The following is a 21,863-nucleotide window of genomic DNA, read 5'->3' as shown; positions in this document are numbered from 1 at the left end:
TTCTTTGTTATTACGTCCTGGGCTACATGATAGAAGGCACTTAAATCATATCACCACCAGCCACTAGGGGTTATATTCATTTGCAATGAGTTATATAGAGACAAAGTTCAGATTCGTTTTATTTTTGGCAACGCAGATAGCTTTCTGGGGAGAATATTTGCTTGGCTGCCAGAGGAATGCTGGGCTCTCGAAAAAGACTGGAAGAGAGTAATTCTTCTCGATATCTAGTGTGGCCTTGATGGCACCCTAAGTCTCTGCCACCAACCATGTCGGGGATCTGAATCATTTATGGCTTTCTTTTTCTCCTTGAATATATGAGGAGATAGCCTAGTTGAGAGAAGGCTGGCCTGGTAGTCAGGACACTTGGGTGTCAGTCCCCAGCCTGGCCACTTACTTGCTGTGTGACTTTCTTTCTCTCTGGGCCTCAGTATCACCATCTGTTGGATAAGATGGCCTCTACCATCCTTTGCAGCTTTAAAATGCCATAATTCTTTGGTTCTGCGTTCTGGAGGCATTTTACCTGGCACTCTGTGCATGACAGGAATTAGGAGGGCCTGTCAGAAGACAACTTCTCTTACCTGAATTAAGGCATCTTTTGGGGAGCAAATGTTCTGCTGAGGATTACTAAGAAGGATTCAGTTTATCATTCAAACTGTTGGAAAATAATTATTGATTACCTAAGCAAATAACCAGTTTGGGATGAAGGGGTAAAAGTTAGAGGTAGGCACATGGTGGCTCAAAATGAGAAAGGAGGTCCTAACATTGATATTATCCAGGAAATGGATTGTCTCACAAGGTACTGAGCTTCCTGTCACCTCAGGCTGAATGAATAAGCTCTGGTTTGGAGTCAGAGGATCTGAATTCAAATCCCTGGCCCCACCACTTATCCATTCAACTCATGAAATATGTATAAAATCCTATTATATGCCAAGTCTTGTATTAAAGTCTAGGTATACAAGAGCAAAAAAGAAGTAGCCCTTGTCTTCAAATAGCTTAGACTCCATTGTGGGGAGAGAGGAATACAACATATATATAAAAAGTTGAATACAAAATATATGCAAATTAATGTCTAGGGGAGGGGCATAGGAATATAATATAAAACAATATAGTATGATATGATATGATACAATATAATATAACATAACATAATATAATACAATATAATATGCATATAGTTGATTGACAATAAAAAAAGGAGTTGTGTAAAGCACAATGGAAATAGGGCAAGTCAAGTGGGGTAGAGACATGGGACAGTGCGGCTGTCATGGAAAGTTATGAAAAAGCTTATAGTGGTGGCCAGGAAAGGGACCTTCAGAGTACATGGACTAAGACTCAGAATCCTGAGTTTTTTATTTTTGTTTCTTTAGTGAACCCATAAGGCAGCAGATTGTCATACCTTTTACCGTAGACGTCTTAATGTTGATTTGATTATTAATCCCTGAGCAAGAGATGGAAGTTGCGGGGGGGTAGGAGGTGGGAAGAGAGAGTGGTACACTTATAGTAGCACGACTGATGGTAAATCACTGACATTGCCAAATGGTCAAGAGAGGGGTCAGTGGAGTCCTGGGACTTGGCTAGTTATAGAAGGCTGAGACATATTTGAGGTACTCACCCTCTAATGCTCAGGTCTGCTCCCAAAGCTGACTCCAATGTTGGATAAATTATCTCCCCCAAGGATGTGTATGAGAGTTTTTTTTTTAAAGCATTGCTAGAACACTTTTAGGTTTGCAAAATTCTTTATACACATTATCTCATTTTAACCTGAATATTAGTCCTGCAAGGCAGGTGCTATTATTTCCATTTTACAGAGGAGGAAAGTAAAGCAGGCAGTTTTTAAATGACTTGCTCAGGGTCACACAGCTATTAAGTATCTGAGGCCAGATTTTAACTGAGATCTTCCTGACCCCCAGGTCCAGTGCTCTCTGTATTATGGTGCCACCTAGATGTACCTAGTTTTTGGTACTGTTTTCAGAGAGGACCAATGACATCAAGGGGTGATGTCTTGACTGGGTATGAATTGAATTTAAGTGAGGCAGAGTTGCACAAAGTTGTTGGCCTCACCCTCTCTTCCAGAATCATCAAAGTCCAGTGACGAGACAAAAGTCAAAACAACTGGCATCTTTGATGTTTGACCAAGCTCTAAGTGCTCCATAGTGTCTGCTTCAGCCGCCTTCATGGCTGTTGGAACGGCTTGTTCCTGTTCACCTGTTCTGAGGTGGGGGGAAGTCTTCACATGTTTGGGGTAGACACCCACCTAACCCACTGATGGATTTGAACCATGTCAGGTAGCCTCAGCCTAGTTTAGCCCGTCTGCCAATATGGTTTACTGGGGTGTGGCCACTGTGTATGCTGCAGCTTCTCAGAGCCACAGGTGAGAGTTGAGTACCAGGTAGATTCTAAAGGTGGATAAGCAGCCCTGAAAAGGGCTCAGCAAGGCTCCCACCAGAGGTGTTAGTCCTTCTCAAACACCCCATCCAGCCCTTTGGGGACTGTATTAGTAGTGGAAAGGAAGAGATGGCAAGGTGGATGATGAGCTCTTGGTCCTTAGTGGGCAAGGCAGGGCTCAGGGAGTGCTGGAGGCTGGCTAGTTCTGGATGGGTGTCCTTGGGTGAATTGTTTCACTCCCCTGTCTGTGCTGCTTTCAGTTTCCTTATCTGTAAAGTAAGAGATTGGACTAAGTTTGGACCCACCTGTAAGGCCCCTTCCAGCTCCAGTTCTGTGATCTGTGACTTCCTGGCATGGTTGCAGCCAAAGGAATTTCTGCAGGATTATAGTAGACAGCCTCTCAAGAATTTAACTCCTTGTGGACAGGGATCATTTTTATCTTGTTATTCCCTACCATAGTTCCTTGCACATAGTTTATACTTATAATACACTGAAATGAACCAAATCCCTTCAATCTGAACCTCAGTTTCCTCATCTGTAAAATGAGGAGTTTTGGACTGTGATTTGATAGAAATCACTGTGTGAAGTATTCTGTGGAATTCACATATAATAAAACTTTCACATGTGCCCAGATAACCAAGAAGAAGGGTTCCTAATGGGGGGACTCTGCTGTGCCCAGAACTGAAAAGGACAAACAAAACAAACCCAAATTCCAAGCCTGATTCTTGGGGCAACAGGGACTAAAAGGGGGAAGGAGGCAGCCTTTCCTCCTACACAGCTCCTGATTCTCCTGTGTCCCCTAGAAGGATGGGATGATAGTTTTAAAGCTGCAATCCGTTCTGGCTGCATAACCAATGGGTGGGAAAATGGCTCCCCCCACCCCTCCACCATGTGGAAGGAAAACACAGAATGTATCCTCTCAGAAGCAGGTCTCTGGTATCTCTCACATCAGCACCTCCATCTTATGTATGCATGTGTCAAATTCTTATTACATAAGAATGAAAAGATATGGTTGAACTTAAAATCTATTTGAGGAGGCAACTTAGACAGATGAAAAGATAAAGAAGAGCACATGAAACGTATTTGATTTTGCCAGTGGAAGAGAATTGTCATATAGGAGTTGTTCTGTCCCCCCAGCCTCCATTTTAACCTGGTTATGACTTAGTCTATAAGTTCCAGGGAGCTGCTGGAGGCAGAAACCTATGTGCCCATGATCACACACTTAGTGTCAGAGATGGTTTTTGAACTCAAGTCTTTCTGACTCCAAGCCCAGCCTTCTTTTCACTGTGCCATATAGTACTACAAGGACCAAGTGTTACAGGTTAAGTGCCAAATAAATGGTACTTAAGTATTCTGGGAATTGAGAAGAGGGAGAGATGGGTTAAGAGTGTGGGGTGGTTAGGAAGGGTCCTGGAGGCAGTGGGACTTGAGCTGGGCCTTTGAGGATGAGTAGGACTTAGATAGGCAGAGAAGAGGTAGAAGCCCAGGGCTTCCTCAGTAAGATGGAGGTCACCCAGTATTTCAGAGAAATTGTTGCTAGACACTTATGGAATGCCAAATCTAGCTTATGGCTGAAGTAGAAAATCAGTGATTTCCTGGATATAGCAGGTTTCCATTTTATAAAATGGACTCATCATGACCACCTCTGCCCCTGAGGACCTTGGCTAACCCTAGAGCTATAAACATTTTGCTGGAAGAGAAAATGGTACCTCTTTGTCTGAGGGCCAGGATGGTGGGGGCAGGGCATTACTCATTTTGACGTGACGCATTGGGAAGCAAATTTGAGCACCTCTCGCCTCATATGGAATGCTTTGAGAGCCCAACATTTCTCTTTGGGTCTGGTACTCAATTTGTCTCGGCTGGGGAGAGATCACAGGTTGTCTCAAACATATTTTGCCTTGCAGTGTGATCTTCTCTGCTCGTCTCTTCCATTCCAGGGCAGCCATTCAATACCTGCTCTCTCCTGTGGCTCCTGTCAGGACCACTTTATTTTCCCATTTAGGCCTTCAGTAGTTCAGCCAATGGATTAATATCATGGGGGTTTCTCTGGCTGCCAATCTAGACCTTAAAGTATGAGTTATACAAAACACTAGAGCTGGAAGGAAGCTTAGATGTTACCCAGTCCTCTTATTTTACAGGTTAAGAAACTGAGGCCTTGTTTAATGTCTTGCAACAATAGAGCCAAGATTTTATAACTCCAATTCCGTTGATTGATCTTTCTACCACTCTTCCTTCTTTCCTCCAAATCAACATTGTCTGTCTCTTCCTCCCTTTCCTTCTTGTCCCTCACCCTTCAGCCTTTCTTTCCTCAGAAATATTTTAAAACCTGAGAGTCTCAAGATTGTCACACAATAAGAGCTAACATTTATGTAGTGCTTTCAGGTTTGCACAGAACTTTATACATATTTTATTTTATTCTCACAACAATCCTGGTAGATTGGTGCTATTATCATCCCCACTTTAGAGAGGAGGAAAATGAGGCAGAAATAAAATATCTTGCCTGGTGTCATATAGCTAGGAAGTGCTTGAGACTGGGTTTGAACTCACGTCTTCCTGACTCCAGGCTCAGTGCTCTACCCACTGTGCCACCTGGATAGATTTCATGAGGATCTCAGAGACCATCTAACCCTACTTGAAACATGAATCCTATCTACAAACATCCCAGACAATCAGTCTTCTAATTTAAAGACTGCCAGAGCCAGGGAACTCCAAGGCACCTTTATTCTATGTCAGGATACCTCTAATTGCCATGATTTTTGTCTCATAAATAAACCTCCCTGTAACTTTGCCTCTTTGGTCCCAGTTCTTCCCTTTGAGATAAAGCAAGATACCTGACTTGAAGACAATGACCATATCCCCACCCTCTAGGTTTTCTATTATTTTTGCTAAACATCCCTAGTTACTTTGGTTGATCCTACCATGGAATGTCTTCAAGTCCTAGCACCATCTTGGTACCTCTCCTTTGGCCTTTGGATGTACTTGTGGTTGTTTAGTCGTTTCAGTCTGTGTCAACTCTTTGTGACCCCTTTTGGGGATTTTCTTGGCAAAGATACTGGAGTAGTTTGCCATTTCCTTCTCCAGCTCCTTTTCTAGATGAGGAAACTGAGGCAAACAGGGTCAATTGACTTGCCCAGGTTCACACAGCTAGTAGATGTCTGAGGCCAGATTTGAACTCTCATTCTCCTAACTCCAAGGCCAGCTCTTTCAGCTTGACAATGTCCATCCTAAAATGTTCCATTCTTTGACCTTACTCATGATGCCAAGATACCTTTAAAAGTCTCTTTTGCCATCATGGGCATTTATCACAAACTCCAGTTCATACTGGGCTGAAAACTTCTTGACATATGAGATCAGAGTTAGAAGGGATCTACAGGTCATCGAGTCTAACCCTTTAAATTTATAAATGATGAAGCTGAGGCACAGAGGTGAAGCAACTTGCCTGGGGTCACAAAGTGAATAGTTGTCTGAGGCAGGATTTGATCTCAAGTCTTCCTGTTTCCAAGTCCAGTACTTCATCCACCGATCCTCCCGTGCTGCCTCTTGCTATCTTTCCAGGGTCATGCCACTTTATTTATCCTCAGTTACTTGGACTGGTATTCATCCTTAGTTACCTGTCCTCACTTCCACCTCTTCTGTGTGCCCATTTTAAATCTCCGCTCGTTGATGAGCTCCCTGTGCAGTCACAACAATCTCTTTACATACTTCCCCTTTCTTTTTTTCTACATTGGAATCACTTGGGCTTGCATCATTGGAACATAAATCTCCATGCTGCCCAGCCCTCCTGAGCTGACTTCCTTTCGAAGGTGTCAGTTCATGGCATCCTCCCTGTCCTTCCTGTCCTGTTTCCATTCCAGGAATATGAAAATAAATACCATTGACTATGTGTGCATGTGTGGGTAGTTGGCAGGGTGAGGAGATGGTTGCTTGGGTAAGAGGGAAATCTACCCTTTTAAAACCTTAAATATATTCAGGCAAGCTTAATTAACTAAAGCAATTTTCCTTCATAGTAAAATTTTATGGGTACAAAAGGTCATGTTGCTGCTAATGTGCTGAAAGCCTCATATGTCCTCCTGCAATTGACAAGTGTGCAGACTTTGTCATCCTCTCATGGGACAATGGTTCCCTTAGGCTTCTAGGTCTTCCTTCTGGAGATAAGCAGAGGAGACAGGTTTATACACTGGGCTTGGTGTATCTCTTGTCTAAATAGATATTGTATTTTGGAAGGATCCCTAGTAGCTCAGGTTTCAGAGGCTTCCTTTTTAAAGGGGTAGGGGTAGAAATCTTTTGGTAAGGGCCAGGTCTTATGAATCTTTTGGGGGAAGGTGACCTTAGAGGGAACTCAAACCTTTTGCATTTGGTTGAGTGATGTCTATTAAAGGGAGGGGCAAGGATTGATAAGCCTGTATTTCTGTTTGCAGGGATTGCTTTAGACATAGACAAAGGAGACAGAAGCCTTACTCATACTTTAAGACAGAGATTCCTACCCTTTTTTAAAAAATACCTATACACTTTGGGTTTCAATAAACTTTTCTATAGGTTCTATTCTGTATGAAAGGAAATAATTCATATGGTAAATGCATATGCTAAATAAAATGATTAATGTTAATATAGTACAATATAATATATATCATATAATATGTAAATATAAATAAATATAGTAGTTTACCAAATATTCCTTGTAACTCCTTGATTCTTATACCCCCTGAGGTTATGTATATCCCAGGTTGGGAACTCCTGGTTTGAGGAGTTCAGTAGAACCTTCTTCCCTTCCAAAAATACTCTGCCAGGTAACTGAAATTCTGTAATTTATGTTAAGGTATCGCCTCATTTTGAAATACAGATGTTCCTAGAGTAAGCCATCTGAATGTTAACATTTAATTCATACAACAAACATTTATGAAATACAAGTTCCTGTGCTGGGCCTTTTAGGATGCACTAGGTTGTGTAAAATATTCTTCTCCTTTCCAAAGAGTTTATAGTCTAGGAGAGGAGCTAGGATAACCACACAAATAGTTATAATATAAAGAAAATGGTGATGAGGGGCACAAAAATGCAATGGGAATTCAGAGAAGGGAGAATTCACTTCTGGTTGGTGGTGGGATAGGGTGGTATCAAGGAACCCTTCATAGAAGAATTGATATTAGATCTGGGCCTTGAAGGATTGATACAATTTCAAAAGGAATAAATGGAAGGAGAGAGAGCAATAGAGAGATGGTAAAGAGGGCATTTTAGGAATAAGGAGCAGGTGAGCAAGGGTGCAGATGGAGAGGGGGATGTTAGGGTTGGGTAGTTAGGGCTTGTCATATGACTGACTTCCTCTGATGTAGATGAGAGGTTGGATGAGGGAGAACAGGAGTGGGAGGGCTCTGGGGTATTATGTCCAGACTTGGAGCAATGCATCACTCAGAGACAAAATTTTAAACAAACAAGACTTTTGCTTAGAACTGGTGCTGCCAGGAGGGGAAGAGAGGGTCTCTGAAAGACAGAGGGAATGGGGAGAGTCAAAGACCAACTTGTGTGACTTCCCAATTTGGGGGGGGGGGCAGAGGCTGGCCCTGCCTAGCCATTTCTGCCATCCCCACCACCCCTCCTCATCTCCCTTCTCTCTTTCCCTCTCCCCAGTCACCATCCTTGGAGGGTGGGATGGTAGTGTAGGCGTGAAGTCAGAGAAGAAAGGATAGTTTAGCTGTATTCCTAGAGTCATACTAAACTCAGGACTCCTGGGCATCTGCCAGGTTCATCCATGGGAGTTTTCTGAGAAAGGCGCACACTGATTCTAGATCCCTAATACATTGTCAATAAGAGCCTTGCAGTTAGGGTACTCATCTGGCTGGTTTACTAATTTCAGGCTGGGCCAGATTTTCTTTCTCCCTCCTTCCATCAGAAATCCCCCTCTCCCAGGTGGCCTTTGACAGACTCAACCTGTCTGCTAAATAAGTGAAGGCCTCACTGGCAAGGTCTGCCCCTCCTCTGCCTCTGTTTGTTTGCCACACACAACATGTCTTATGCCTAAAGGTTACATTATCATCTCTTCACAGCTATATTAAATCCTTGTTCTCTTAGACTCCTGGGGAAGAGAGACTGCAAGATGAATACTAAGCCCCTTGAGCTTGCTCGCCTTGGCCTTTTCTCTTGGGAACAGATGGATTTTTTTTGTCTCCCACATTTGCTCTTTCCTTTTCCTCTTTTTTCCCTGCCCCAATGCTGTTTCTAAAGGTGAGGGCACTTGAAAGTATGGCCCACCTTTGAAGAATCAAAATTGCATGTAAATGGAAAGATCTGATATTGATGTAGGGATTCATAAACAGTTTTTAGCATTGAAGCAGCCTGGTGAATGAAAAGGAGCATTGGGCTGGGTATCAGGAGACCCCTCTTCTTGTCTCAGCTTTGCTAATTTGTGATGTGACCCTGACTAAGTGACTTCTCTTCTTTGGACCTCAGTTTCCTCATCAAAAAAAGTGAGACGATTCAATTTGATAATATACGAGATAGATTTTTCAGCAGATATTTTATGAGTCCATATTCTATCTTCCTCTGTCTCTGGATGGCAGTAGCTCTGGAAAACGATAGCTGATGTTTATCCACAAATGATATTATTTGATTCTCACAACGATCCTCTTGGTTTTGAGTATTTTCTCTGGCAGTCCTCCCGGCCTGGAACGTTCTCCCTCCACCCCTCTGACTACTGAGCTCCTGGGCTTCCTTTAAGTCTTATCTAAAACTCCACCTTCTACAGGAAGCCTCCTCTAACCCCTCTTAATTCCAGTGCTTTCCCTCTTAATTATTTCTTATTTATCTCTTATATAGCTTGCTTTGTATATATTTGTTTGTATGTTGTGTCTTACACTAGATTGTAAGCTCCTTGAGGGCAGTCACTGTCTTTTGTCTCTTTTTGTATCCCCAGCTTTTAGCGCAGTGCCTGGGACAGAGTGGGTGCTTAATAAATGTTTATTGAATTGAAGCAGGGACTTGAGGTTTTATTCCACCTCCATTTTGTTGATGAAGAGAGTGAGTTCAGAGACATCATGTGACTTGCAGATGGTCATGGAGGACATATTGGAGACAGGATTAGGAAGCCTGTTCCTGAGAACAGGTCCAGCACATTTCATTACATCACAAGGTCTCCTTCACCTCAAGGGTTGGGGCTTGATCTCACCGGAGTGTGTGGGGAAGATGTGCGTGTATGTCAGCCTTGGCTTCCACGTCGTTGAAAGTGAGATGGGATCTTTGGGTCCCGCATGGGCCACAGCTCTCATTTGCAGTGTCCACCTCAGTACTGCCCACTCAGGAAATGCATGGTGATTCCGTGGACAAGTCCCATGCAGTAGACTGAATGGCCTAGTGGAAACAGGACTGGGATCTCTGGCTGATTGTGTCAGGCAGTACTTCGGTCGTGTTCATTGTCTTCCTGGCCCATTCTCCCCTGGTTCCTTGTTGAAGACAGAGTGGGAGGAGTGTGATTGGCTGTTCTTGGGTGACCATGCAGAGGCTTGGCACATCATGCCAGCCTTTCTTTGACCTTGGACAACTCAAGACAACTTCCTGTAGCTTCTGTTTCATCTGTGTAAAGGGAATGGTGCTGATGCAAAGTGACCCCCTGGGGTACTGGACAGGGAAAGTGGGGAATAAATCTCTTTGTGGAGTGTTTTGTTGTCATTTAAATGCCATAAAACTGTTCAATAGAGTGTCTGATTATCTTTCTCTAATCTTAAATGGATACCTAGAATGGAAAGTCCCATATCAGAGCTGAAAATTCATTATCTCAAAAAGAGTTTAATGGGTGAGGTTTAAATGAACTGGAGGAAGTTAAATTGTGGCAGGGGAAGGAACGGAGAAAAGTGCAATGAGTTGTGCATTAAATTTAGGTAAACACAATTATGTGTAACTGGATTATCATGCGTGCAGACTGGCGAAGTATATTAGGCACCTGCGTTTTGATTAAAATCGACTCAGGTGCATGGGCTTGGAGGCTGGTGCATTCAGATGCACCCAAGCTACTGCCTAGACCCTTATATAGTGAGGACTGACTCCTAGCAAGCAGGTGGGTTTGGGAACCTGTGAGGTTAAGACAGAGAACTTCCCATGGAGCTATTGTGCCAAACCTCTCCACTGTATTATTTAAGATGGTTGACATCTACACCTCCTAGGTACATCTTGAAACAGGTGGTAAATGGTGCTGAATGGTGGCGAACAGGTAATCAGCTGACATCTATTAAGTACCTACTATGTGTTAGGCACTGTGTTAAATGTTGGGGATGCAAAAAGAGGCAAAAGACAGTGTCTGCCCTCCAGGAGCCTCACAATCTAATGGGGGAAACAAAACGCAAACAAATATCAGATTTTAGGTAGAAATAATAGGTTTTAGGGAGAAAGATGAGTTCTGTTTCAGACGTGTTTAGTTTAAGTTTCTATGGAAAATCTGAAAGGTAGTTGGAGATATCTGGAAGTCATCAGACAGTTTGAGATAAGACAGGTAGATTTGAAAATTATCAGCAAAGAGATGATAATTAAATATATGGGAGCTGATGAGATCACCAAGTGAAGTATTATATAGAGACAAGAGGACCCAGGACAGAACCTTGAGGGACACTTATGGTAGAATGATAAGATTGGAAGTCTGATGGTAAAAGTGTTAAGAAGAGAGTGAGAGGAGAGAAAACAGAGACACTTATTGTAGATAGAATTTTCAAGGAGTTTAGCTACAAAGAGCAGAACAAATAGAGGATGATAGTAGAGATGAAAGGATTAAGTGAGGGGTTTTTCCAGGATGGGGAGACATGGACATGTTTGCAGGCAGTAGGAAATGAGCCAGCAGATAAGGAAAGATTGAAAATAAGTGATAGAATGGGGATGAAAGAGGGGGAAATCTCTTGGAGGAGATGGGATGGAATAGGATTGCTTGAGCTGGTACAGGAGTGAAGAGGGGTTAGTGGTAGAAGGCATATGAGTGATATGATATAGGGAAGAGGGGAGAAGAGGGAGCTTGAAGCAAATGTCCTCAATTTTTTTCTGTGAAATATGAGGCAGGGTTCTCAGCTGAGAGGGTGGGGAGAGGGGAAGCTGTGGGAAGCTTGAGGAAAGATGAAAAGATTTGGAAAAATCACTGTGGAGAGCGAGATAGTGGGTTAATAGGGCAGATACAGAAGGATTGCCTAGCAGCAGTGAAGGCCCAGCTGAAGTTGTGTAACATACATTTGTAATGGATCCAGTTAGAATATTTGTGTGATTCTCCCCCTCCTCCTTTTGTTCAGCAGCAAGCGTGTAGGAGCAAAGATGGCAAAATGGTGGGAGTGATCAAAGCTGAGGCTTGGCAGGGCTCACTGAACAAAATGATAAATGATAAAGAGGCTAGGGATTCAAGAGAGGTGAAGAGCCAATATAATATGGTTGGATAAGGAGATTCTGGAATTTTTTAATATGGAAGGGTTACATTTGTGGGTGATGATAATCATGGGTATGACCACATTTCTATGTGACTAAGGTATAGTGGAGGAGTCTCATGGGAAATGAATAAGTTGAGGAGCAGAGTGGTTAGCATGTTTGAGGGACAATCTTTATATACATATAATATGTATATAATGACAACAGCATGATTAACCTAGGGATAAAAATGGGCTTCTACAGCAATGGTATTAGGGAATGCTGGATTAGTATTTTACTAGTCATTCTGCCACCTGATTAAGGTTGAGAAGGAATTGCAGACCTTTGATACACTCAGCTCATCATTACCAACATCAAACCCTGTTTTATGGGTCAGTGGGGGATTAGGGATGGGTACCCACACATCTTTTTTAGTTAGTCAGAGCCATCTCAACTAGAAAGAAAACTTTTCGTATTATCTCCAGGTGTCCAGCTTGGAGAAGGAAGCCAGCCTAGCTTTGTCCCTGACCTTGAAAAAGTACAGATGTGGAGAAACAGTCTGACAATGCTCAATTAATTCCTGTTGGCATGTTTGATTTCAGATGCAAAGCATCACTGGGATTAAAATAAATGCAAGCAGTTATAGGGATGCATTAAATTAATGATTTCTTTTTTTTCCTGCTTGATCCTCTAATACCCTCAACTTTAATGGATAAATGCTAAACCTTTCTCCAGGGGGATCAGAGATGCATTATATATTGTTACACAACCTAAAGGAAGCCTTTCTCTTCTCCTATATCTTTCCCCTTCCCATTCCCCTCCTCCTGCAGGTGATACTGATTCTGACCAAACTCTATGACTTCAACCTGGGCAGTGTGACGGAGAGCTCACTTTGGAGGTAAGCCCTTAATGGTTATGAACTTCTCTGACTTAGCTCTTGTAAATCCCCCTGCTTACCACCTGGACAGTGATCCAGAGAGCCCTAAACTTGGGGGGGGGCAGGGGTGGGGAGGAATGATAGGACCTGCAGCTCCAGCAGCTAGCAGAATGTCAAGCAATAGAATCAGCTAGTCATATGGTTTTCCCAGGCCTTCCATCTTGAGGTAAGAGCTGATGGGTCCAGGCCTTTTCTACAAGAGAATGAAGATGCTGGCAGTAGGCATAGTCAGGCAACATCACTGAGTGAGCCCACTATGGGTAGAACTCTTGGAGGAGGTGGGTGCCATGCCAGAGAACTGAGACTTACATAATCTGTTCTCAGGGAGCTTTAGGTCTGATTGGGAGACACAGTCCTATTCTCAGTATGATTGGAACAGGGGAGACTCTGGCTCTGCCCTTGGGGAGGCCTCGATTTGAGGGTGGACATGATCACCATCCACAAGGTTACCCAGATCCAATGGGGGCAGACAGCTCTACCCTCAGGGGGAAATAAAGGCAATACAGCCTCTGCTGAAAACATGTGTCTTAACTTTATGAGGATAAATGGGAGATTAGCTTTATGTGGGCTAGCTAATAACCCAGGGTAGGTGGATTTTGCAACTCACATTGAATTCTAAGAGGAGGACTGAGCTCTCTCACCTTGTGCTTTCATAGACTGAATATACTTCGAGTAAACAAGGCTGATTTTTCCTCTGTTCTAATGTGTTGCTAAGCCCTATTGTAAATAGATGGGCATTTCCCCAGTTGTGCTGTATCTCTTTAGTACTTTCATTTATTCATGCATGGGATCACTTAATAAGCATTTATTAATGCTTACTTTTGTGCTCAGGCTTGTGACTCGTATTCGGGAGGAGATAAAGTAAGAGGAAGATATGGTCCCTGTCCTCATAGGAGCAGAAAGAACAGGCAGAGAGATGAATTAATGAAAAAGATGGTGCAAGATTATTTGCCAAGCCCTATGCTAAGTGCTTGGGATACAAATAAAAGAGGAAGGCAGTCCCCTCTCTCAGAATTCACATTCGAATGGGAGAGACAACAGAGATGGAAGATTTTGTTGGCAAATTGGATGGTCTTGCATGGCTCTCAGAGTGCAGTGGCAAAGCCAATATTAATGCTTCTTCTTCAATGTCCCTTCCACTGATGAAATCTTATCAGTTTCTAATCCATTTGACAGTGCCAAGGACTCTGGTGGCAAGAACTTTCCTTTCTGAGTCTTTGGTAGCTGTGGCTATAGCATTTGCAAGAGTAATTACCAGGTTACATTTCCACAGGGGTTGCTTCCCAGGATGATGGCTGAGGGCCCTGGGCCAAAAGCAACGTTTTCACAGTGATCCTGGATCCAAGGTTCTGGGCTATCTCCATCGGGGTCTGAGGGGAGATGGTGGTCAAAGTTTTAATGATAAGATAAATTTCATACTTCTGAAAGAATCATAGAACAGTTTCATCAAATTGAATTGTAGAGAGATTTCTTATACTGAGTGGGAAATTGGATTACATATTCTTTTTTTAAGGTACCTTCCGATTTCTAGATTCTTTGGTTTTATAGAAGCAAGTGTCTGTTGGTGCAGTGCAGACTATAGATGTTAAGTTATTAGTGAGGTAAATTAAGGGGCACGTCTGTGAAGGTGAGCTTTGGAAGGCTTCAGAGAAGAGTCATGGGGGTGGAGCCAAGATGGTGGAGGGAAAGCAATGACTTGCTAGAGCTCTCCCCCAAACCCCTCCAAATACCTATAAAAATGGCTCTAAACAAATTCTAAAGCAGCAGAACCCACAAAAAAACAGAGTAAAACAAATTTCCAGCCCAAGACAACCTGGATGACTGATCAGAAAGGTTTATCGCGCTGGGCTGGGAGAGGAGTGCAGTTCAACATGGGTGTGCAGGCTTCAGCGACCTTGGAGCAGGCCTCAGAGGACTGAATTGCGGGCAGCTGTGGAGGTTTCCAGACTTCTCAACCCACGAACGCCAAAGACAACTTAGAAGGTCAGTAGGAAAAGTCTGTGACTGTGGTGAGAGAAGAAGCTAGGTCTCAGCCACCCTGAGGGCAGTGGCTACCTCCTGAGCTTCTGGCCCACAGACTGAGGGGGAATTGAGTGGCTGATCAGAGGGGGATTGCAAGGATCTCTTTGCCAGGGCTGAGGCAGGAATCTCTTGTTTTGCCCGTGCTTGGATCTAGGTCACAGTTCTGAGGGGTGGTCCTAGGGCGAGGAGGAGTGCTGGCATGGTGGAGCTTGTTGTGGCGGTGGAGAAGAAACACCTCGCTCGTTATCATAGCACCTTGGAAGAACTGACACTTTTCAGGTCCCTAGAAGTATCTCTGAAAACAGCTGTACAAACCCCCAAAGCTTGAGACAGTACATTCTTCACATTGGAAGCAGACTCTTACCTTAACAAAGAGTTTAAAACTCAAGTTATTGGCTGGGATCATGAGTAAGCAGTGCAAAAGAGTCAGACTATATTATCTTACTTTGGTGACAAAGCAGACCAAAACATACAACCAGAAGAAGACAATGAAGCCAAAGCTCCTACATCCAAAACTTCCAAGAAAAATATGAATCAGTCTCAGGCCTTGGAAGAGCTCAAAAGGGATTTTGAGAAGCAAGTAAGAGAAGTAGAGGAAAAACTGGGAAGAGAAATGAGAGTGATGCAAGAAAATCATGAAAAGCTAGTTAACAGCTTGCTAAAGCTAAAAAAATACTGAAAAAAATAACACCTTAAAAAATAGGCTAACCCAAATGGCAAAAGAGGTCCAAAAAGCCAATGAAGAGAATGCCCTAAAGAGCAAAATTGGACAAATGGAAAAGGAAGTCCAAAAGATTACTGAAGAAAATATTTCCTTAAAAATTAGAATAGAGCAATTGGAAGCTAGTGACTTTATGAGAAATGAGGACGCTATAAAACAAATCCAAAAGAATGAAAAAATTAGAAAACAATGTGAAATATCTCATTGGAAAAACAACTGACCTGGAAAATAGATTCAGGAGAGAGAATTTAAAAATTATTGAACTATCTGAAAGCCATGATCAAAAAAAGAGCCTAGACATCATCTTTCTTTCTGCCCTGATATTTTAGAACCAGAGGGCAAAATAGAAATTAAAAGAATTCACTGATCTCCTCCTGAAAGAGATCCCCAAAGGAAAACTCCTAGGAATATTGTAGCCAAATTCCAGAACTCCCAGGTTAAGGAGAAAATATTGCAAGCAGCCAGAAAGAAGCAATTCAAGTATTGTGGAAACACAATCAGGATAACACAAGATTTAGCTGCTTCTATGTTAAGGGACCGCGGCGCATGGAATATAATATTCCAGAGGGCAAAGGAGATAGGATTACAACCAAGAATCACCTACCCAGCAAAACTGAGTATAATTCTTCAGGGGAAAAAATGGTCATTCAGTGAAATAGAGGACTTTCAAGTGTTCTTGATGAAAACACCAGAGCTGAATAGAAAATTTGACTTTCCAATACAAGACTCTAGTGGAACATGAAAAGGTAAACAGGAAAGAGAAATCATAAGAGACTTATTAATGTTGAACTGTTTACATTCCTGCATGGAAAGATGATATTTGTAACTCAACTCATGAGACCTTTGTCAGTATTAGGGTAGTTGGAGGGAAAAAATTATATGTATGTATATACATACATATAATGTATGTATATATGTATATATATGTGTGTATATATATGTATATATATGTGTGTGTGTATATATATGTGTGTATATATATGTGTGTATATATATGGATATATATATGGATAGATAGATGGCACAGGGTGAGTTGAAGATGAAGGGGTCATATCTGGAGAATAAAATTAAGGGGTGAGAGAGGATTATACTAGGAGAAGGAGAAAGGGAAAGGTAGAATGGGGTAAATTATCTCACAGAAAAAAACCAGAAAAGAAAAGGCTCTTACAGTGGAGGGGAACCGGAGGAAGGTGAGAGGGAATGAGTAAATCTTATTCTCATAGGATTTGACTTAAGGAGGGAATAACATACACACTCAATTGGGTATGGAAATCTGTCTTACTCTATAGGAAAATAGGAGGGGAAGGGGACAAGAGAGTAGGGGGATGATAGAGAGGAGGGCAGATTGGGAAAGGGAGTAATCAGAAGCAAATACTTCTGAGGAGGGACAGGGTCAAAAGAAAGAATAGAATAAATGGGGGACCAGCATAGGATTAAGGGAAATAGAGTTAGTTTTTCACCGCGTGTCTACTATGTGTTTTGCATAACTGCACATGTATAGCCTATATTGAGTTGCTTGCCTTTTCAACGAGGGTGGGTGGGGAGGGAGGAAGGGAGAAAATTTGGAACCCAAAGTTTTAAAAACACATGTTTAAAAAAATATTTTCACATGCACCTGGGAAATAAGAAATATGGAAAATGGGGTATGGAAATCTATCCTGCCCTACAGGAAAATAGAAGGGGAAGGGGGGGAGAGATAGCAGGGAAAGCAGACTAGGGGAAGGGGTATTCAGAATGCATGCCATCTTGGGGTAGGGGAGGGGCGAGATGGGGTGAAAATTTGGAATTCAAAATCTTGTGGAAGCAAATGTTGAAAACTAAAAATAAAAAAAAGAATTAAAAAAAATTTTAAAAAAAGACCAGAGAAGAGTCATGACATTCATTCATTCATTCATTGGTTTGTTCATTCAACAAAAAGCCACAAATGTTCAGTAATAGTCAATGCTATTGACACCTTACTCTTCTTGCATATTCTCCTCTCGGTTTCTGAGATACCGTATTTTCCTGGCACTCGTCCTACCGATATAATTTCTTCTTTTATGTTGTTCACTGACTTCTTGTTTTCTTTCCAACCACCGAAGGTAGATATATCTAAAATTTTGTTCTTAGCTCCCTTCTCTTCCTTTTTTTTTTTTTTTTTTAAAATCACATCTCCCTAGACAGTCTCATCCACTCCCATAGGTTCAACTGTCAAATCTACACAGATGACTCCAAAATGTATATCTCTAGACCTGACTTCTCCCAGGCTCCACACTCATATCTCCAACTGCCTGCTGGGCATCTCTACCTGGATGTCTGACTACAACTCTGAGCTCAATAAATCTAAACCTGAATTTATCTTTTCCCCAACTCAGGGTGTTTCTAATTTCACTGTTTCTGTTAGTGTCTATACCTTTCAGTTAGTCTCCCACATGAAACCTTGGTACTATATTTGATTTTTCTTTCTCCTTCACTTCTCATATCCAGTCATTTCCCAAAACTTATAGATTCTAACTCCATCGAATTTACAGATTCTAAATCTAATGTTCAGATTCTAACATATGTATGGGCAGGTAGGTGGTGCAGTGGATACAGTGCCAGGCCTGAAGTCAGGAGGACTTGAGTTCAAATATGACTTCAGATATTTACCAGCTGTGGCAAGTCACTTAACCCCATTTGCCCCAGTTTCCTCATCTATAAAATGAGCTAGAGAAGAAAATGGAGAACTACTCTAGTATCTTGTCCAGGAAGACCTGAAATGAGGTCACAAAGAGTCAGGCATAACTGAAATGACCAAGCAACAACAAAAAGTTATGGACTCAAAACTTATAGATTTTAACTTGCATCTTTTTCTTTTTGCTATTTTTTTTATGAAGGCATCCCATTTGACTTGCATGGATGATTATAATAGCTTCTAATAGACCTTCCCAACTTCATTTTTCTTGATTGACTATAGATGGAATCTTCACATTTCTATCAGACCAACCTTTCTCATGCATAGATTTGGTCATGCCATTCTTCTGTTTAATACCTTCATTGAAAGGTGCCCTACTGGCTACTGAGTAAACTTTAAACTTGGCATTCAGAACTCTTTATAGTCTGATACCACTCTATCTTTCCAACCTTTTCTCATATTACTCATATCAGTGCACACTCTGATTTAGCCAGACTGGTCTATTCTTACGTATATGTATGAACATGCTCTGTTCCTTTGCTTTTGGTATTCCTTTCCTTGGGATACTCTTCCTCTCCTCCCATCTCTGTGATTTGCTATATTCCTACTCAGGGTTTTAAAAAAATATCTATCTATCTATCTATCTAATTTGCCAGGTTTTAAAACTCAAGTCCAATGCCACCTCCTTTAAGATGCCTTCCTTGCTTTCCCTCTGTCATCAGTAACCTTTTGCATCTCTGATCACATAACATGTTGCACTTCTCTTCTGCACTGATAATAGATTATTTATTTTGTACTCATGCATTACAGTATCCCTCCTTTAACTGTAAGATCCATGATGGCAGTGACTGTCTTATCTAAATTTTATCTTCCCTAGAGTCAGGAATACTGCTTGAAGTTGGTGTTAATAAATATACATTGAATTGAAATGATGAGGTTGGATTAGATGATCTCTAAGGTTTTTTCCTAGGTTCCAAATCATTCCATTTTACAATAAGTGTTTATTGAACACTTAATCTATGTTTTGTGTTAGAGGCTCTGGGAAATGAAAAGATAAAGACGTAATCTACCCCCTCTAGGTACTTACAATTTAGTTCAATTTAGCTTGGCATAGTCACATGGAAACCTCAGATTAATGAGTCACAGGGAGTACTGCCCCATCTTAGAGTAGTAACATAAATAATTTTATAGTGTTTACAGTATGGTATATTGGATAGAGAATAGCCTTGGAGCCAGGAAGACTCGAGTTTAAGTCCTCTCTCTGTTATAAACTGGCTGTGTGGCCCCGGACAAGTCTTAACCTTTCTAGGTCTAAGCACTCACTAAGAATGAGTTGTGGATAAGATACTGACTTACACTGGTATAAAGAGTTTTCTTATCTGGGAGTTCTCTAGACTTTAAAAATCACAGATCCAGTCCCATATTCCTATTCCTTATAGTTTCAAAGCATTTTTATACCCATTACCTAAGTGCAATATAGTAGAAGGAGTATTACGTTTAGATTTTGAGCACCTGGGTTAAAATCCTGGCTCATCCTAGCTCTGTGACTTTAGGATGTTACTTCTCTAGGGCTCAGACTCCTTATGTGTAAAATGGAATTGGGAGAGTTGAAGAAAATGATCTTTTAGGGTCCATTCTACTTGTAAATCTATGATCTCATTTAATCCTCAAAACAATGCTTTGGGAGTAGATAAGGCAGATACTCTGCCCATTTTACACATGGAGAAATTGAGTTTCTGGATGGTGGAGTGACTTGCTATCCCAGTCTGCAGCAGTTCAGGGACTCAAAAATTCTTCTAGAAGAATTAGATCAGGTCACTTCCAAAGCAGAATGGAGAAGGGGAGAGATGCTTCCAAGAATGATACTAGGTTTGAGGATCTTCAGGCCTGGCAGGTAGAGGGAGTGTTTGATGGTTCTTTCAACAGGACCTGCCCCATCCTGTCAACATGTCATTAAACTAAGTTCTGGTAATTCCTCCAGGATTAATGAGTGGGATTCCTCATTCCATTGTCACTGGGAATGTGTTTAGAATAGAGACAGCGTGTTACAAAAATCATTAGACCTTCCTCCCCAAACCAGAGGCTACTTCTTACCTTCACAACAGTCTGAGATTGCAGGAGGCATCTGCTGGCAGAGCTGGGACCCAAGCTCAGGTTTTTTTAAGCCAAGCCTAGCATTTTTTCCATTATATTGCATTGGCTCTTAATAGCATTACATGCAGTGCTTGTAGTGGTGTGCTAGAAATGTTTAACAACTGACTCTCTGGAGAAAAAACGTATGAATGATATACCTTTAATTTTAATCTCCATTATTAACATTTTCTCCATCATTATCTTATGTCTAGACAATGAACAAACTAATAAATTGAGCCCTGATTTGGCATTTGCCACTTTCTGAAGTGTAAGTGCTCACATTGTACATTTAACCATCATGTCTCTAGAACTCCTAAATTTTTGTCAGCTGTATATACAGAGTATGTGCACATATGTAACCTTTTTATTATATAATGGAAAGAAGTATTTGGTTATTTCCCATGAAATCTCATAGCCTTAAAACCATGGCTATTTAAGAGATCTATCTAGATTGTGTGTAGGTGTTCTTTTTCCTGGCTGTTTTGGTACAGAACAGTGGGTGGCAGGCCTTTCCTGGGTAGAAACAAGCACAAAGTGCCATCCATTGTCTATGAGTTAATTTTTCAGAACTACGCTGATGTTCTACTTTTTTGGGATATCCCAAATATCATTGGGCTATACTATGACAGTGTGAAAAGGCATCAATAGCTTCATTACTGGTTAATAGGTGAGAGTTTGTTTCCTGCTTACTGTGCATTTCCCAGGATATTTAAGTGTCTAAAAATTTTCACTTTGGATCTAACAAGTATAAATGGTGTCAGGGTAATGAAACGGTGCAGTCTTCTCTGCATCAATAAAATAGGGAAAAACCCAATAACTCTTGCCCTGATTCCAAAATTGTAGCAACTTCTGGAACCCTAGGAAAAACTGTCCTTGCTTCTCAGAGGAATCTGCCAGGCAATCATGGAAACATAGGAAAACTATTCCCAGGTTACATGACATAGGACCAGGGATTACTTAGAGGAGATATCTTCATCATCAGAAAGGAGTCTTTTATGAGCCACTTGGAAACCTGGAGCTTGCTAGGTCCTCTGAAAGATACAAAGGTGGCATGGTCATTAGCCTAGAAAATAATAGTGATGTAAATAACGATTGAGTTTCCTAAGTGAAGGAGGATTAGTGGGCAAGACTAGTATGAAGTGTGTTTATTTTGTTGGGAAAAATATGAGTCCACATTCTAGTCCACCTAATCATAGATGACTTCTTAGAGGAAGCAGGGCTTCAAAATGATGTGAAGGTCATAATAATGAAGAGGTATAGCAAATGGAGAGTAGAAAGTTGTTCAAAGTATGTGAAAGTTGTTAGGACCAAAGTTTGGAAATAGGAGAGGCCAGGAATTCATATGACGGTTAAGAGCAGTCCAGTTTGGCCAATGCAAATAGCATGGGCACAGAACTTGTAGGACAAGCTAAAGAAAAGAGACTTGATATATACATGCATACACACACACTCACACACATATACACACATATATACATATATATATACACATACACATATATACACACATACACACATGCACACTATACAAAGTGTGTATATATACATATATGTATATATGTGTATTTACATACACACACACAGACACACACATATATATATATGGAGAGAGAGAGAGAGAGAGAGAGAGAGAGAGAGAGAGAGAGAGAGAG

At 41.5% G+C, this 21,863-nt stretch overlaps 1 protein-coding gene across 1 annotated transcript in view; it reads left to right on the top strand.

Annotated features, from left to right (window-relative positions):
- Positions 1–21,863, top strand: part of SORCS3 (sortilin related VPS10 domain containing receptor 3) — a 682,653-nt gene that overhangs the window by 184,097 nt on the left and 476,693 nt on the right. Inside the window, exon 2 of the mRNA XM_027851811.1 lies at positions 12,576–12,643. Within this exon, the coding sequence (XP_027707612.1) occupies positions 12,576–12,643 (68 nt within the window). The remainder of the gene's footprint in view (positions 1–12,575; positions 12,644–21,863) is intronic.

The sequence above is a fragment of the Vombatus ursinus genome, unplaced genomic scaffold (genome assembly GCF_900497805.2).
Source record: "Vombatus ursinus unplaced genomic scaffold, bare-nosed wombat genome assembly UNPS02009205.1, whole genome shotgun sequence".
NCBI lineage: Eukaryota > Metazoa > Chordata > Mammalia > Diprotodontia > Vombatidae > Vombatus > Vombatus ursinus.
Note: the sequence above shows the minus strand (reverse complement) of the source record. Positions and strands in the feature narration are given on the sequence as shown.